This window comes from Balaenoptera ricei, chromosome 2 (genome assembly GCF_028023285.1).
Source record: "Balaenoptera ricei isolate mBalRic1 chromosome 2, mBalRic1.hap2, whole genome shotgun sequence".
Classification (NCBI taxonomy): Eukaryota; Metazoa; Chordata; class Mammalia; order Artiodactyla; family Balaenopteridae; genus Balaenoptera; species Balaenoptera ricei.
Genome location: NC_082640.1, coordinates 175116776 through 175136076, shown reverse-complemented (window position 1 = coordinate 175136076; position 19301 = coordinate 175116776). Strand labels below are relative to the sequence as shown.

Sequence of the window (19301 nt, the reverse complement as noted above, 5' to 3'; positions counted from 1 at the left end):
GCCCTCCAAGACCCAGTTTAGTGCCACCTCTTCCAGGCAGACTTCCTTGAGCTCTCTGAACGAGCCAAGCACCTGTTCTCTGTGTCCCTACAAGCAGTGTGCACAGTTCTATCCCAGCTCCTGAAATTACCTCCCCCGTGCACCCTGGGTTCTTTACCCCTCACTATCTCCCAGAACAAGCCTGGGCCTGGCCCAGAGGAGGGGCTATACAAAAATGTGTTTGTAATTTTGTTTTAATGATGTTCCCTTTCATTTTCTTTATAAGGGCGGTACATTATTAATATATTTATGAAGACTGGGTGGAAATGTGGAAGGAGAATTTCCATCCCCAGAGGGTAAGCGTGGGGCTGCGTGAACTTGTTTGGCTGGTTCTGTCTTTTGTGTCTGCATGAGTCAGGAATCATGTGTGAGGCGGCCCTCTGAGTGTTTTTTTCCAATTCAGATCCAGGAAGTGTAAAGAAAGCATAGAAGGATCCCTGGGGCCCTTTAGGGCAGACCATTTCCCCTGAAAATGTCACTTCAGCTGCGCGACTCCCCCTTTCCCCTCCTCTCCTGCACCCTGGCATGGCCAGAAACTAGGAAACTACTGAGCCACATCAGGAAGAGCTCAGAGTATGGAGTCAGAGAGCCTAGACTCAGCTCTGCCTCTCCGCTGTGTGGCTTTGGGCAAGCCGCCTTCCCTCTCAGAGCCTCAGCCCCCTCCTCTGTAAAGTGGGGATAACAAACCAATCCGGGGAGAAATGGGGGCGGGTGCAGGAGGGAGACAGACACAGAGGCAGAAGGAAAAAGGGAGCAGAAAGGGTGCGAGACAATGTAAAAGAAGGACAGGAAGGAGGCAGGGAGGGGCTCTGGATGCAGACGCTTCGCACAAGCGAGGGGCCCCAGGACCTCAGCTGCTGGCTGGCTGGGGGACCTGCAACTGCACCGGCCCCACCTCAGCTGCTGTCTCCAGGCTCAACGCTCAGGAACCTTCCTGTCTCCTGCATCGCCTCCCCATCTCCCCACGCCAGCCTCTGCCACGACGCTGAGAACCCACCGTCTCGTCCAGGGTCTCAAATGTGGTCCCCGCAGCAGAAACATTGCCTGGGAACTTGTCAGAGACGCAGATTCTCCAACCCATCTCAGACCTACTGAATCAGGAACCCTGGGGTGGGCCCCACTGTGCGCTTTAAGATGCCCCTGAGGTGATTCCTGCTGTCTGGAATGTCCTTTAGATGCCTCTAAATTTGGAAGAATCACTGCTTTAATAAAGCACGGCATTCATTCATTCATTCATACACTCATTCATTCAACAAGGATTTACCAAGCACTGGGTTTCCCTCCACTAGTTGCTGGGAAAGCAGATACGAAAGACCTGGTTCCTGATTTCCAGGAGGTTTTTTTTGTTTTGTTTTTTCCTCATTTACCAATCTATGCCTTTGGTGGGGGATAAGACTGGGGAAGCCTTAAGTTGCATGAGACTATTTGGACTGTCCGGGAATGGCCTTGTGGTCAGCCTGACGGAACTCGAGAAACCCCTGCCCGACGCTGACCCGTTCCCTGTGTCCGAGAGCTCCCTCCTCACAGGCTTGGGCAGTAGCTCTGAGGAGAGCAAGCTCTTCCTCACATTGAACCAGAACCTCTGCCTTCTGGCCTGCTTTTGTCTCTCATGCGGCGGAGGACGGTATCTGTGCCCCTCCCCCAGGAAGCTGTTGAGATCTCAGGCCTCCCAAAATCCTCTCTCCAGCAGGCCAAACACCCCAGCTCCCTCTGCTGTTCTCCAGGTGTCCCCAGGCCTCCCACCCTCCTGCCTGCCTGCCCTCAGGCGAAGCTGTCCGCTCACAGGTGAAGTCACCTGTGACCTGGGATTTAGATGTAAAGTCTGGGCGTTGGCCCCAATTTCCCGTGATCCAGTTACTCTGGAGAATTCCCCTAGAAGGTGCCTGGTAGAGGTTGACGCGCCACCAGCTTCTGTCCGGGGTGGGCGGGTCCCAGCTCTGCGAGGAGCACCCGCTGGGGAGGGGGTTTGAGCCTGGAATCGGTGTCACGAGAGCCGCGGGAACCGAGGCCTGAGGTAGGAACAGCCGAGTCTCCAGGGGCCCATCTCGCTGCTCAGGGTCCAGGACCGGGAGCAGAATGCTGGAAGCATTTAGAGGGCTGGCTGGCCTTCTCTCTTTTTGTTTTCCCTGCACGTATATGTGAGTTCACATACGTCAGCCATGCGTGTGCACGTGTGTGTGTGTGTGTGCGTGTGTGTCCTGCCTCTGCACTGGTCTATGGGGAACGCCTGGAACTGCACACAGCCCTTCACAGTTGGCTCTGCAGTCAGAGGAGCTCACTCAAAAGCCACCCAGTGGGACCCTGGTTCCTCCCTCAAAGCCCTCACGTGGCTCCCTATTACTTCTCAGGTAGAAGCCTCAGTCAGGAGTCGTGGTTTGCTTGGATCTGGCTAATGTGACCTCCCTCTGCCAGGGGTTCTTAATGGCCCCAGACTACTTGGAGACTCTGATGAAACCAGGGATTCTTGCCCAGGAAAATCCATGTATGAAACAATTTTGCAAACTTTCGGAGGACTTGCGGACCCCCTCTTTGTGGATGCTGGGGTCAGAAGCCCTCCTCTGCTCCTATCACACCCTGGCTTGCTGCCGTCCACCTCAAGAGCAGTCTCCCCAAACCGGCGCTAAGCTGGTCCCCATCTCCCAGCTTCTGTTCCTGCCGTTCCTCCTGCCCAGATGCCGCCCCTTCCACTGGGTTTATCCCTCCCAGCCTTCAGCCCACAGGGTCCTCTTCCCACCTCGGGCCCTCACACCTTAGCACCGTGTAGTATGGCTGACGGTGCCAGCGGAGGTTTCAGCGCCCTTGCCAGGTTGTAAACTCCTTGGAGGGAGATGCTAAGGACACCTACAGTTACCGCTATGTAGTGCCTACCATGGGTCAGGTATTCCGTTCTTCTGAGAATGCCGACTGCCCCTATTTCACAGAGGAAGAAAATGAGGCTCAGAGAGGTTAAGCAACCTGCCTAAAATCAAATTAGAAGGAAAATGGTCATTTATATGAGATCTTCCATAATGATTTAGAGTCACTAGTAGGTCAAAGTCCAGTCCAGTGGTTGCCTGATGGGAGACCTTTGTTTCAAGGCAGGCTCTGCCTCTGGCTTCTGATGCGCAGCAGTGGTGCTGGCCCCTGGCTTATGGATTGAAATATCGCATCTACTCCTCATCCGGGGAAAAAGTTGCATCCATGAGAGTTGCCTGCTGGCCTATGTTACCTTAGTGATGGATGGGAGGGCCTGAGTCCAGTTCTGTTCTCCAGGTGCTCTGAAGGGCCCAATTGCCTTCCTCAGATAACGTCTGTGGACCTCACATGAGTTCAGGATGTACAGCGCCCAGGCCAAGGCATAACCTCCCCAGTTAGAAACGCCTGGAACAAAAAAAAAATGATTCCATCATAGGATCGCAAAAGCCATGTCATTTGCCTGGGAGGAAGAAATTTTCCTCTACTCTTCTAGGTTCTTCTGGCTGGTCAAACGATTAAATTGACATGAGACAGATTAACAGGAGAAAGTTAAACAAAAGTTTAATAACACGTATACACAGGAGAAACCCAGGAGAACAGAGAAACTCACCAAAATGGCTGAAGCCCTCACCTTAAAAACCATCTTCAGCTAAAGAAAAAAGGATTTTAGGGGCATTGGTTTGGTAGCAAACCAGTAATCAAAGACCTAATAAAAACAACATAGGAAATTATTTTGATAAAACATAAAATCCCTTCTTTATAGGCAGACTAATGAAAGGTAAAGAAAAACATTTTATAAATTATCAAGAGGAGACTTTTGTCTTCTTAATACAGAGAGAAAACAAGATTCTAATTTTGTATCAGCTTACTTTTTTTTTTTTTTTAATTTTATTTATTTATTTATTTATGGCTGTGTTGGGTCTTTGTTTCTGTGTGAGGGCTTTCTCCAGTTGCGGCAAGCGGGGACCACTCTTCATCGCGTTGCGCGGGCCTCTCACTATCGCGGCCTCTCTTGTTGCGGAGCACAGGCTCCAGACGCGCAGGCTCAGTAGTTGTGGCTCACGGGCCTAGTTGCTCTGCGGCATGTGGGATCCTCCCAGACCAGGGCTCGAACCCGTGTCCCCTGCATTGGCAGGCAGATTCTCAACCACTGCGCCACCAGGGAAGCCCTATCAGCTTACTTTTAATATTAAAATTCATTCACTCAATTGAATATATTCTAATCTTTGCCAGTCCTGACCACACACAAAACTCTTTTCTCAGAGTTCCTTTTCCATAAACCTACAAATCCTTTTTTTTTTTCCACATTCAAACTTTGTCCTATGCTTTTCCTCTTTTTTTTAACTTTTTACTTTCCTTTCCTTTAACAAAATGCATTCCCATTCCTTATACCTTTTAAAAATTTTCCTTACATATGAAGATGTTTTCCTTATTTATTTTAGTTTTAGTTTTATGGTATATTAATTAGAATTCTTAACCCTTAGAAAACTTAATTTCTAGTGAAAACTAAGAAGTAAGCAATTGTGAACTGTTTGTTATACCAGTATTTTTTTTTTTTTTTTTTTTTATGAAAGCTTCTTTCTTTCTTTCTTTCTTTATTTATTTTTATGGCTGTGTTGGGTCTTTGTTTCTGTGCGAGGGCTTTCTCTCGTTGCGGCAAGTGGGGACCACTCTTCATCGCGGTGCGCGGGCCTCTCACCATCGCGGCCTCTCTTGCTGCGGAGCACAGGCTCCAGACGCGCAGGCTCAGTAATTGTGGCTCACGGGCCTAGTTGCTCTGCGGCATGTGGGATCCTCCCAGACCAGGGCTCGAACCCGTGTCCCCTGCATTGGCAGGCAGATTCTCAACCACTGCGCCACCAGGGAAGCCCCCAGTATTTTTTTTAATACATTTCATAATGTATAATAGACCCAAACATCTTTAGGTTTTTTTTTTTGTAATAAGAAGACAAAAGTAGGTAAACTTAGACTTATTTAGCAATTAATATTTCAGTATTTTATCTTATTTGGAAATGATCTAGACATTCAATGAATTCCCATCATTTAACTTAACTTAGAAAAACTCTAAAGTTTTAAATTACCAAAAGATTTTCAAAGTTATTTTTAAGTCTTATCCCATTTATATCAATATTTATCTAAATCATTTGTTCCCAACAATTATGTTTAGAGTACTCATGAAAACTTCATGAGACATTAAAGTCAACTATCATCCCAAGCTATTCTTCTTGCTGATAAACTTCGTAACAGACATAACATGAACTTATTTGACTAGTAAACCCAGGTAGAATAAAAGTTTTATATTTAATGCTGATAACTCTAAAGACATGCTTATTTTAATTAAAGCAGTAACTTTAAATTTGCTTTTATTTACTGAAGGTTAATCTTAGATCATGTGAACTCGAAAAATATTTGGGTTAGTCTGTTATATTTAGAACTATTTAATTCAAAGGTGCTTACTTTTAAGCCAATTAGAGTTCTTCTACAAGTTACTTTCGGCAATACCATCAGAAGGTAGAAAAATACCCTATCTATAACATACATGCATAGATATACAGACAGACACAACCAGAGACCTCATAGCTTTCATTTTAAGACTTTAGTCATGAATCAGGTATAACAATATAAAACTCACTAGTTCATAAACATCCGTTGCAGTACGTTAAGTTTATCCACTCAGATGGCAAAGGCTTTTTACTATACGTGGAAAAGACTTTTAAGATTTGTATTTGTCCTTGACAAATAATATTAATTAAAGAAGCTGTGAATTAGATTTTGGGTAAGGGAGCACTTCCAGCAGTTAGTAATTTTTTTTTTTTTTGGCTGCGTTGGGTCTTCGTTGTTACGCTCGGGCTTTCTCTAGTTGAGGTGAGCGGGCTTTCTCTAGTTGAGGCAAGCAGAGGCTACTCTTCGTCGTGGTGCACAGGCTTCTCATTGTGGTGGCTTCTCTTGTTGTGGAGCATGGGCCCTGGAGCGCGCGGGCTTCAGTAGTTCTGGCGTGGGGGCTCAGTAGTTGTGGCTCACGGGCTCAGTAGTTTTGGCGCACAGGCTTAGTTGCTCTGCGGCATGTGGGATCTTCCCGGACCAGGGCTCGAACCCGTGTCCCCTGCACTGGCATGCGGATTCTTAACCACTGTGCCACCAGGGAAGTCCAGTTGTACTTTTGAAAAGGGCTTTTTCCCTTTTTTCCCCCCCCAGGTTCTACTGATTGATTCCCCAGGCTCAGTCTCAGGTGACTGTGGGCTGTGCTTACATTTCTGATTTTGTAGAGATTTACAAAACAAAGACAGGTGCTTTCAATTCCACAAAGAACTGGGCTACTGCCTAAATGATATCAAAAGGCTGATCTGCTCATCCAACTGTATTTTCTTTAATTTGTTTCTTTATATCAGGGAGAAGATTTCCAATTAAAATGGAAATCAAAAGATTTCTATGTTTTAGAACTTCAGAGATCAATGCATCATGCCTTCAAAAAGTCTGCACAAGGTATCCAATAAAGGCCCTCTTTATGAGTGCTCAAGTCAACCCCAGACCAATTCACCCGAGGGGCAAAAAGCCTCCACCATTGCTCCTATCAGGCCCCAGTATCAGTCCCCACCCCAGTTTTCATCTCACATTGTGTGGGCTCAGGCAACCCTACTGACTCTCATTAGCATGTCTAATTAACATTGCCCAAAGGGTGGATTTATGTGCCCTGTCTTACAATACCAAGCAGTGGAAACATTCCCCAGGGAGACGCAATGTCTACCCCGACAATACAATCAGGCAAAAGAGACATAACCACCTTACAAAAAGCCCATTCAAACATTGCAATTTTCTTACAAGCTCTCACCTCAATTTCATCAACTCTTATACCTTTGACCATAGCCTCCATTAGGACCCCATCAATAAGTCTCAGTCTTACAATACTGGGTAGGAGAAGTGTTCCTGGCCAGACATAACATCCATTCCCATAAAGCATTCCAGCAACGTTGTTTAACCTCTTCATATAACACCCACTCAAACATTCCGACTTTTATAATCTTATCAACTCTTGTACTTTTTACTTTTCTCAATCTTGTTGTAGCCCAAGTCAGGGTTCCACTAATGGGTTTTGGTACCACAGCTTGTAAGGTTCTGGCATCAAGGAGTTCCAGAAACTTCTCTCCATCCCCCTGCCATCTCCCCACTCTTGTGTAAAAGGCTTTGGGTCTGCCATGAGGGGTTGAGCCAAGGGACCCAGGTCCTTTTGTCAACCTTTAACTCAATTAATCGACCTAATTCTTGCCCCAAGTGATTGTTGGTTAGGTTTCTCATTGTAATTTTTGCCTTCCAGTTTAAAAAATTTCTCCAAACTGGAGTAAGTAGAGTGGACTTGTTTGGGGCCCTTTAATGTTTTGGGGATCAAAGGGCGTCCCTTTGGCCCACCTAATCTTAGATAGTGCTGTATTAAAAAACCTTTATTTTAATCCCATCAATGTCCATTTTACTTATCCCATTTCTTAATAGCCATCTGAAGATTTCCATCCTGCTGGGACAAGTTCCGTGAGACTTCTCTTTCTGAATCCTCTTTATTCTGCAACTTTCAATATTTGCTTTATTTACCTTCTTAATAACCCTTTAACAAGTTCTACCTTTTTGGGAAGAGTACCTTGACTTTCCCCTTGGTTTCTTCCCATTCTCTTGTTAATTAACCGAATGCTTTTATTAGCATCTGTAAGACCCATGAGGGGAAGCTGAGACACCAAATTTGATAAGGTTTCCCAAATCTTTTTTGTTTTGTTTTGTTTTTTAATTAAGGGAGTTCTTAGGGTTAGCCATTATATTTTTTTGTTTCCACCTTTTAATTTGGTCTTTCCACAGGTGCCAATAAAACAGCTGTTTACAATGAGAGTTCTCTAAAAAATTTACCAATTTAGAAGTTTTTCCGATTCAAAGGATCCATCACCTGCTATTGACGAATAGTATCTTAATAGCAACACAAACCAATAAGTCTTTTTATGCCTTAACCGTGGATGAAAGAGGCATCCCTCAAGAATGTAAAGGACACAGCCCTAACAAGATCCAGAAATTTCACTCCCCAAAATAGTCTAAGAAAGCGGAGACTTTTGTTGCATCACTAATAAAGCAACAAAGGTTGAACAACGAAGGCCCCTTATAGACTGGACCCTTTATGACAAACTCCCCTGAGAGCTGGTGTGGCCACACAAAGAGACGCCAGTCAGAAGCCTGGGTTGTTACCTGGGCTTCTGACCAGTTGGCTACCGCTGCTCAGAATCCCAGTGTATCTGACTGCAAAATGCATACCAGTATGTGTACCCTTCTGATGGCAGAGACCAGAGAGAGTTTTCTCACTGGTCAGCAAACCAAGCTCTTCAGGATGTATAATAAGATGGAAGGAAAAAACTCATCCAGTTTTTTTTTTTTCTTATATGTACATTAACAGCTTTAAGCTAAGTCTTGGGTTTCTTGGAGCCAAACTAATACCTAAAAGGGATGTACTGTGGGGCTGAGGATTGTGAGGTATTTTACAGTGTACCTCGTGACATCGAAATTTTCTTGAGGTTGGTGGGTGACCTAGTATTGATCTAACCCATTCCATGACCGACTTACCCTTTCACGAGTGCCTACTTGAGGTGGTGAGTGCCCTGAGGGCCCTTAAATCCTCAACCCTTGCCCACCAGTGGTGCAGCTGTGACTTCCAAGACATTCCTTAGCAGTAGCTCTTATCTCATGCATATTAACTCACCGTGCGCGTAGTTTGCCTAAATAGACAGTGGTCTGGTGAGACTAGCAAACTCACCAGTCTGCGGGGCCAGCCTGGACAAGCTTAAAGGACCTATGCCTGCGTCCTACCCTATGGAATTTCCTTCTTATGACAAACAACACAATAGAGAGATAAAGAAAAACAATAACCATCTTTGGGAGGAAAAGGATCAACAAATCAAGAGTACTCTGCCAGTTTTCAAAACAAGTCTCTGGGTCCAAGGAACTAGCTCCATAAATATTTCTCCTGTTAATCTAACTTTAGAAAAGCAATAAAGGCCCCCACTACACCTAGCCCGTATTCTCTGCAGATACCTCTCGTTATAGCTCTATTCTGGGAACAGGTCCTTTAACTAAATTCTTTATGCAGTTAAGGGGGAGCTAAAAAAAACTTCCCGAGTCTTCTGTTTTTTAAAAATCATCATCCTCTGTGCACCTGAAACTAACACAACATTGTAAATCAACTATACTCCAATCAAAATTTTTTGAAGATCATCCTAAATTAATCCTCATGCCAAGGAGACAGATTTTGCGGTCACAAATTTTGCTCCCCAACAGGTTCATCACCCTGCCTCTAAGCAGCAGAACTCAAAGAATGGTCCCAAGACCAGTGGCACCTGTAGTACCTGGGAACTTGTTAGAAACACAAATTCTTGGGTCCCAGCCTAGACCTACTTAATCGAAACTCAGCAAGGGAATAGGGGAGCAAACTGAGTTTTAATAAGCTCTCCAGGTGATTCTGATTCAAGTTAAAGTCTGAGAACCATTGCTCTAAACCATCTGGGTTATGCACTGTTAGTGACCAGAAGAGAAGAACATTCAAGCTATAACCCTAGGAAGCCATTCCAGAACTCTCCCTTATGGCTAACCTGAATCCCTCACGTTGCATGGAAGCCCACCATCAGAGGGGTTAGGTAACAGCTCCATCATGCTGTGTTGCATCACTTCTTCTTGTGCTTAAAGATCACCCCTAGGTCAGTCAGAAGCCAAAAGTGGGTTTGTACTGAGTATAAGAATTAGAAGCCAACATGCAAAACAAAAAAATGCTGATTGTGCTGTGATGAGATGATAGTATTTTTGTCCTCCGTCACCCTTCACTACCACCTTTTGAGAATGTCTATAGTATTGTTACATCATCTTTTCAATTAAAAAAGTGAAAGGTATGCTGTATTCAAGCATGGCTAGATCATGCGTGGCTAGATCATGGGATACATAGTGGAGATCAGGGAGATGAGGCTGAGAGGGTCCCCAAGACCAGGAAAAGGGACTAGACTCGAGCCCATATTCAGGAGCCTGTTCTGGGAGGCCCCCTGTGATGTCCTGCTGCAAACTTTGATCTCTATAGGCACCAAATAGCACAGAAGAATACACCTTTAGGGCCAAGGCACCATTTGCTTGTGGACCCTGTCGTGGGTTTTTTCTCTTCTCACTTCCATCATACCTGTCTGACTATGGCTGGGCCTGACACGTTGCTGACCAGCCCTGGTGTCAAGAACCAAGGATGGAGTCAGCAGGGCTTCTGTGCCTCCTAATTCACTCTCCTTGGGAGATCCACTACCTGCCTACTGCCCCCTCTTGACTGCCCTTCCTGGAAGAAGAACAGCCAATCTGCCGTGACTACCCAGCCCAGGGCCAGCCTGGATGACTTTGAAAAGGCTTCCTCTAATCCTCAGAGAGACTCACTTTCTGCGTGAGGCCAGCGAAGCTTGGAAATAAGAGCTGCCATCTCCTTACTGATTCCAGAGCCCTTGATCTTTCTTGTCTTTGCTGAGCTGAAGGAGCAGACAAACTTCTCTGCTTTCAGGCCCCAGCAGCTCCCAACCCTAATTGCATGGGCCCCTTTCCATCTCTCTCAGACCCAAACCACAGATTTTCATCTGAAACTCTCATTCCAGATAACAGCCTCTCTCTCCCCACTGCCACCTGGGATCACCTTTTCTCTTTGGGGAACTTCACCTGCTGCTAAAATCACATCAGTGATGCAGTTGGCCAAGCCCTTGAGATTTGATCAGTTATACAGAGAACCTACATTCTGGGTGGCAGATAAACTTGAGGAAATCTGAGGACTTCCAAAGAGATTCCCCAGAGGCTCCCTTCCACTGAGATCCGAGACCCCAGGATAAAGGGACTAGTAAATAATAGACCTGCCGACAGCAGGCAAGCTCGGCCCGCCTGAGGGGTAGGGTTTGTCTGGGTGTCTCAGCCGAAAAGCTAACCCAGGGTGGAGACCTGAGACTTAAGATGTTGAACATCTTTTCATAGCCTTACTTGCCATCTGTACGTCTTCTTTGGTGAGGTGTCTGTTCAGGTCTTTTGCCCATTTTTAAACTGGGCTGTTTATTTTATTAGTAGTGAGTTTTAAGAGTTCTTTGTATATTTTGGGTAACAGTCTTTTATCAGAAACGTCTTTTGTAAATGTTTTCTTCAAGTCTATGCCTCGTCTTCTCATTCTCTTGACATTGTCTTCTTCAGAGCAGAAGTTTTACATTTCCTTCTTTCAGTTTTATTGAGATATAATTGATATACAGCATTGTATAAGTTTAAGGTGTAAAGCACAGCGATTTGACTCACAAACATCATGAAATGATTACCACAAGTTTCGTGAGCATCCATCAACTCAAATCATCTCATATAGATACAAAATTAAAGAAACAGAAAACAAGTTTTCCTCATGATGAGAACTCAGGATTTACTGTCTTAACAACCTTCACTTATAACATACAGCAGTGTTCATTATACTTATCATGTTGTACATTACATCCCTAGTGCTTATTTATCTTATAACTGGGACTTTGTGCCTTTTGACCACTTTTATCCAATTCCCCCTCCCCCCACTCTTTTTCTCTGGTAACTACAAATCTGATCTTTTCTTCTGTCAGTTTGTTTGTTTTTGAAGTGTAATTGACCTACAACACTATGTTAGTTCCTGGTATACAACATAGTGATTCTGTACTTCTATACGTTTCAAAATGATCACCACTGTAGGTCTGGCTAATATCTGTCACCATACAAAGATATTACGTAATTATTGACTATATTCCTCAAACTGTACATTTCCTACCCATGACTCATGTATTTTGTAACTGGGAGTTTGTACTTCTTAATCTCCCTCAGCTATTTCTTTCCTCCCCAACCCCCTGGCAATCACCTATTTGTTCTCTGTATCTATGACTCTGTTTCTGTTCAGTTATGTGTGTTCATTTGTTTTGTTTTTTAGATTCCCCAAATAAGTGAAATCATACAGTATTTGTCCTTCTCTGTTTGACTTATTTCACTTAGCATAATCCCCTCTAAGTCCATCTGTGTTGTTGCAAATGGGAAGATTCCATTCTTTTTTACGGCTGAGTAATATTCCATTATATATACACCACATCTTCTTTATCCATTCATCTATTGATGGGCATTTAGGTTGCTTCCATATCTTGACTATTGAAAATAATGCTGCAATGAACATGATGGGGTGCACATATCTTTTCTAATTAGTGTTTTAATTTTCTTTGTATAAATACCCAGGAGTGGAATTGCTGGATTGTATGGTAGGTCTATTTTTAATTTTTTTCCATACTGTTTTCATAGTGGCTGCACCAATTTACATTCCCACCAACAGTGTACGGGGTTCCCTTTTCTCCACATCCTCGCCAACACTTGTTGTTTGTTGTCTTTTGATAATAGCCACTCTGACAGGTGTGAGGTGATATCTCATTGTGGTTTTGATTTTCATTTCCCTGATGATTAGTGATGTTGAGCATCTTTTCATGTGCCTGTTAGCCATCTGTATATCTTCTTTTAAAAAAAAAAAAGTCTGTTCTGGTCCTCTGCCCATTTTTTAACCATGCTGTTTGTTTGTTTTTTTGATGTTGAGTCTTGTGAGTTCTTTGTATATTTTGGATATTAACCCCTTATCAAATATATCATTTACAAATATCTTCTCCCATTCAGTAGGTGCCCTTTTGTTGACAGTTTTCTTTGCTGTGTAAAAAATTTTTAGTTTGATATAGTCCTATTTATTTATTTTTGCTTTTGTTTCCCTTGCCTGAGGAGAGAGATGCAAAAAATATATTGCTAAAACTAATGTCAAAGAATGTACTGGCTATGTTTTCTCCTAGAAATTTTTTGGTTTCAAGTCTTCCATTTAAGTCTTTAATCCATTTTGAGTTTATTTTTGTATATGGTATGAGAAAGTAGTCCAGTTTGATTGTTTTGCATGTAGCTGTCCAGCTTTCCCAACACCATTTATTGAAGAGGCTGTCTTTTTCCTATTGTATATTCTTGCCTCCTCTGTCATAGGTTAATGGACCATATAAGTGCGGGTTCATTTCTGAGCTCTCTATTCTGTTCCATTGATCTATGTGTCTGATTTTGTGCCAGTAACATACTGTTTTGATTACTGTAGCTTTGTAGTATAGTTTGGGGGGCTCTCCAAGATCAGCCAGTGGGTCTGATCCAGGCTCCTTTCAAATTGCTGCTTCCGCCCTGGGTCTCAGAGTGTGTGGTATTTTGTGTGCTCCCTTTAAGAGCAGAGTCTCTGTTTCCTACAGCCCTCTGGCTCTCCCGAAAGAAACCCCATTGTCCTTCAAAGCCAAGCATTCATAGGGTCTTCCCAGTGCAGGATCCCCAGGCTGGGGATCCCGAGGTGGGGCTCAGACCCCTTGATCCTTGGGGAGAAGCTCTGTAATTGTAATGATCCTCCCATTTGTGGGTTGCCTACTTGGGTATAGGTCTTGACCATACCACATCTTCACCTCCCTTCCCATCTCATTGTGGTTCTTTCTTTATATCCGTAGTTGTAGAAGATCTTTTCTGCTAGTCTTCAGGTCGTTCTCACTGATAGTTGCTCTGTAAATAGTTGTAATTTTGGTGTATCTGTGGGAGGAGGTGAGCTCAGGGTCTTCCTACTCTGCCATCTTCGCCACTCTCCAGAAATTTTTAATTTTAATAAAGTCCAGCTTATCAATTTTTTCTTTCACGGATCATGTGTTGGTGTTTTATCTAAAAAGGCATCACCATACCTAAGGTCTAGGTTTTCTCCTATGTTATCTTCTAGGAGTTTTACAGTTTTGAATTTTACATTTAGGTCTGTGATCCATTTTGAATGAACTTTTGTGAAGTATGTCCAGTTGTTCCAGCACTACATTTTGAAAAGACTACTTTTGTTCCTTTGTTAAAGATAATTTGACTTTATCTGTATGGGTCTATTTCTGGGCTCTCTATTCTGTTCAGTTGATTTATTTGTCTATTCTTTTGCCAATACCACACTGTCATGATTGTTGTAGCTTTATAGTAAGCCTTGAAGCCAGGTAGTGTTAGTACTCCAACTTTTTCTTCTTCAAAATTGTGTTGGCTATTCTGGATCTTTTGTCTCTCCATATACACTTTAGAATCATTTTGTTGATATCCACAAAATAACTTCCTGGGGTTTTGATTTGGATTACATTGTGTCTATAGATCAAGTTGGGAAGAACAGACATCTTAACAATGTTGAGTCTTCCAATCCATGAACATGGACTATCTTTCTATTTACTTCTTTGATATCTTTCATCAGAGTTCTGCAGGTTTCTTCATCTAAATTTTGTACATATTTTGTTAGATTTATACCTAAGTATGTCATTTTTAATCAAATTTATGGGCACAGAGTTGTTCATGGCATTCTTTTATTACTCTTTTAATTTCCATGGCATCTGTAGTGATGTGTCCTCATTTATTTTTAGTAATTTGTGTCTTCTCTCTTTTTTTCTTAGTTAGCCTGGCTGGAGGCTTATCAATTTTGTTGATCTTTTCAAAGAACCAGCTTTTGGTTTTGTTAATTTTCTCTATTGATCTCCTGTTTTCAATTTCATTGATTTCTGCTTTAATTGATATTATTTATTTCCTTCTTTGGATTTAATTTTCTCTTCATTTCCTAGTTTCCTAAGGTGAACACTTAGATTACTGATTTTAATATACACATTTGATATAATAAATTTCCTTTCTTTCACTGCATCCCACAAATTTTGATAAATTGTATTTTCACCAAGTTCAAAATATTTTAAAATTTCTCTTCAGATTTCTTCTTTGACTCATGTGTTATTTAGAAGTGCTGTTTAATCTCCAAGTATTTTGGGATTTTTCCAGCTATCTTTCTGTTACTGATTTCTAGTTTGATTCCATTGTGATCTGATAGCAGACATGTTATGATTTCTAGTCTTTAAAATTTGTTGGGCTTCCCTGGTGGCGCAGTGGTTGAGAATCTGCCTGCCAATGCAGGGCTCACGGGTTCGAGCCCTGGTCTGGGAAGATCCCACATGCCGCGGAGCAACTAGGCCTGTGAGCCACAATTACTGAGCCTGCGTGTCTGGAGCCTGTGCTCCGCAAGAAGAGAGGCCGCGATAGTGAGAGGCCCGCGCACCGCGATGAGGAGTGGCCCCCGCTTGCCGCAACTAGAGAAAGCCCATGCACAGCAACGAAGACCCAACACAGCCATAAATAAATAAATAAAATAAAATAAATAAAAATTAAAGAAAGGGGCTTCCCTGGTGGCGCAGTGGTTGAGAATCTGCCTGCCAGTGCAGGGGACACGGGTTCGAGCCCTGGTCTGGGAGGATCCCGCATGCCGCGGAGCAACTAGGCCCGTGAGCCACAATTGCTGAGCCTGCGCGTCTGGAGCCTGTGCTCCACAACGGGAGAGGCTGCAACGGTGGGAGGCTCGCGCACCGCGATGAAGAGTGGCCCCCGCTCGCCAGAACTGGAGAAAGCCCTCGCACAGAAACGAAGACCCAACACAGCCATAAATAAATAAATAAATAAATAAATAAAATTAAACTTAAAAAAAAAAAAATTAAAGAAAAAAAAATTTGTTAAGGTGGTATTTATGGTCCAGAATGTAGTCTATCTTGGTGAATGTTCCATGTGAGCTCGAGAAGAATGCATAGGCTATTGTTGTTGGATGAAGTAGGCCATAAGATGTCCATTATATACAGTTAATTGATGGTGTTGCTGAGTTCAACTATGCCCTTACTGATTTTCTGCCTGCTGGATTTGTCCATTTCTGATAGAGCTGTGTTAAAGTCTCCAATCATAATAGTGGATTCATCTATTCTTCCTTGCAGTTCTATCAGTTTTTGCCTGATACTTTAGGAGTATGCACATTAAGAATTTTTATGTCCTCTTGGAGTATTTACCCCTTTATCATTATGTAATGCCCCCTTTAACCCTGGTAACTTTCCTGAACTGTTCTGAAGTCTGCTCTGTCTGAAACTTATATAGCTACTCCTACTTTCTTTTGACTAGTGTTAACATGGTATATCTTTCTCCAAACCTTTACTGTTAATCTATACATTTCTTTATATTTAAAGTGGGTTTCTTGAGACAACCATATTTGTGTCTTGTTTTTTGATCCACTCTGACAATCTCTGTCTTTTAATTGGAATATTTAGACCACTGATGTTTAAGGTGATTATTGATATGATTGGATTACTATCTCCCATACTTGTTGCTATTTTCTATTTGTTGCCCTTGTTCTTTTTCCTATTTTGTCTTTCACATTTTTTCTGACTTTCATGGTTTTAATTGAACACTTTATATGATGCTATTTTCTCTCCTTTCTTAGCACATCAATAATACTTCTTTAAAAAAAAAATTTTTTTTTAATGGTTGCCCTAGAGTTTGCAATATATGTTTACAATGAATCCAGGTCCACTTTCAAATAAGCACTTCACAGGTAGCTCAAGCATGTTATAATAACAAAATATTCCTAATTCTTCCCTCTCATCACTTGTATCATTGCTGTCATTCATTTCATATATATATATATATATATATATATATATATATATATATATACCCATATATACACATAAGCACATATTATTGAACACATTGTTGCCATTATTATTTTGAACAAACTGTTATCCATTAGATCAATTAAGAATAAGAGAAATAAAAATTTTAATTTTGCCTTCATTTATTCATTCTCCAATGCTCTTCCTTTCTTGTGTAGATCGAGTTTCTGACCAATATAATTTTCCTTCTCTCTGTAGAATTTCTCTTTTTTTGTTGTTTTAAATATTTATTAAATAAATAAATAAATATTTATTTATTTGGTTGCACCAGGTCTTAGTTGCAGCAGGCGGGCTCCTTAGTTGTGGCATTCAAACCCTTAGTTGCAGCATGCATGTGGGATCTAGTTACCTGACCAGGGATCGAACCCAGGCCCCCTGCATTGGGAGCATGGAGTCTTATCCACTGCACCACCAAGGAAGTCCCTAGAATTTCTTTTTTCTTTTTTCTTTTCTAGGGCAAAAGGGAGAGAGACGTGAACCAGGTGGGTAGAATTTCTTTTTAAAGATTTTTTTTGATGTGGACCATTTTCAAAGTCTTTATTAAGTTTTTTACAATATTGCTTCTGTTTTATGTTTTGGTTTTTTGGCCTCGAGGCATGTGGGATCTTAGCTCCCTGATCAGGGACCTAGAATTTATTTTAACATTTCCTATAAGACAGGTTTACTAGCAACAAATTCCCCTAATTTTTGTTTGTCTGAGAAATTCTTTATTTCTCCTTCACTTATAAAGGAAAAGTTTCCAGGATACATAATTCTAGGTTGGTGATTTTTCTCTATCAACACTTTAAATATTTCACTCCACTTTCTTCTTGCTTGTGTGGTTTCTGAGGAGAAGTTGGATATAATTCTTATCTTTGCTCCTCTATTGGTAAAGAGTTTTTTTCCTCCATCTTCTTTCCAGATACTTTCTTTATTGTTGATTTTCTGAAATTTGAACATATGTCTAGGTGTAGTTTTTTTGGCATTTATCCTGCTTGGTATTCTCTGAGTTTCCTGGATGTATTGTTTGGTGTCTGACATAAATTTGGGAGAAAATTCTCAGTCATTATTGCTTCAAATATTGCTTCAAATATTTCTTTTCTCTTTCTCATCCTTCTGGGATTCCCATTACAAATAGGTTACAGCTCTGTAGTTATCCCACAATTCTTGGGATATTCTTTTCTGTTCCTTTCAGTCTTTTTTCTCTTATCTTTTTAGTCTAGGGAGTTCCCATTGTCATATCATCAAGGTCAGAGATGATTTTCTCAGCTGTGTCTAGTATACTAATGGGCCCGTCAAAGGCATTCTTCATTCTGTTACAAGTGTATTTTATCTCTAGCATTTCTTTTTGATTCTTTATTAGAATTCCCATTTCTCTGCTTACATTATCCATCTGTTATTGCATGTTATCTACTTTTGGGTATCTTCCCTCCCCTAGGTAAGTCAGGCTCTGTTAAAACCCTAGCAGGCTAGGCTCTGGTAAAATAGTTTCTTCTGAGGGCAGGCCTTGTTCAGAAGAACAGGTGCTCTGGTGTATTTCAAAAATGGCTCACTTTCCCCTCCCTTACCTAAAGCATGAGGGGATTTTTCTCTAATATTCAGTGTGGACCTGGTAGATTCTGTGAAGGTCAAGCTCACAGAAGGGTGGGAGCCCCCTATGACTAGGTCCCCCTGGAGCTTCTAACTCTCAGACTTGTCCACACGAAGCTTCCAGCAACTTGTCAATTACAGTTCAGGTTTTCTTACCCAGGCACTGGTACCCTCAGAGGTTTCTGCTTATCTCCGCGGCTGTTTTTGACTTCGAAGATGCAAAGGGAGAGGGCCTTTCTCAGGCATCGGTCAAAATTCCTGAAACTTGTGACGAAGTCAAGGGAGGAAGGGTGGGGCCTGGAAGGACCCAGACACAGGAAGGGTTGGTCCTGATGGGAAGGGCAGCTGCAGGGAGGGGCAGGGCAGCCTGGGGCAGAGGTAAGTGAAAGGAGAGCGTGAAGCCTCCTGCATCCTCCAAACGTTTGCCAGATTGCTCTCTTCCTTTCCGCCCCACAGGAGGTACAGATAAAAGCAGAGATGACCCCTCTTCAGAGCACTGATCTAAAGTGGCCTGCCTGTCACTCTCTCTCATCTACCTGTAGCTCTTCTCACTGTTTAGCACCACCTGGTGCATTTCTTTGTGAGGGCTCCTTGTCCATCTCCCAACACTAGAGCAGGCACTCTATGCAGCAGGACCCTTGCTGCTCCAGCCTCAGTACACAGAGCAATGTCTGGCCCACAGCAAATGTTTGTTGAATGACTGAATGAGAGGCCAGAGGTTAAGAACCAGGTCCCCTTCTTACCCTGGTGCCCTCAGGACTCCACTCATGGAGGAGATGAGTTTCTGGCTGGACAGGCTCCAAGCCAGGTCCCTCCCCCGGGCAGCCTTGCCTGATTGGCTGGCCGTCTGAGCACTCACCAGCGATGACCTCAAAGTCAGTCTCCACGTCACAGGCAATGATGTCCCCATTTCGTATGTGCCTCTTCACGGCCTCCTTGACTTTGCCCATCCCAAGCTCGTTGCCTCCGTCACCGACCCCTGGAGGGAAGGGAACTGAGTCAGGGCACAGGATCAGGCAAAATGGGGGGCGGTTATGGGGCAGAGCAGCCCCTTCACATGTACCTCAGGGTGGGGAAAGGGGTTGGCTCTGGATACATTTTCACACTACCAGGAGATGCTGGACTTCTTCAGGTATTCTAGAAACTTCTCCAGTTAAAAATGAGTCAAGGTTTGGAACT

At 42.9% G+C, this 19301-nt stretch overlaps 1 protein-coding gene across 1 annotated transcript in view; it reads right to left on the bottom strand.

The window, feature by feature from the left end:
• The window catches only part of DGLUCY (D-glutamate cyclase), a 51905-nt gene that overhangs the window by 3533 nt on the left and 29071 nt on the right, over positions 1–19301 (bottom strand). The window contains 2 exon segments of the mRNA XM_059915242.1: positions 3248–3399; positions 18982–19101. Coding sequence (XP_059771225.1) covers positions 3248–3399; positions 18982–19101 — 272 coding nt within the window.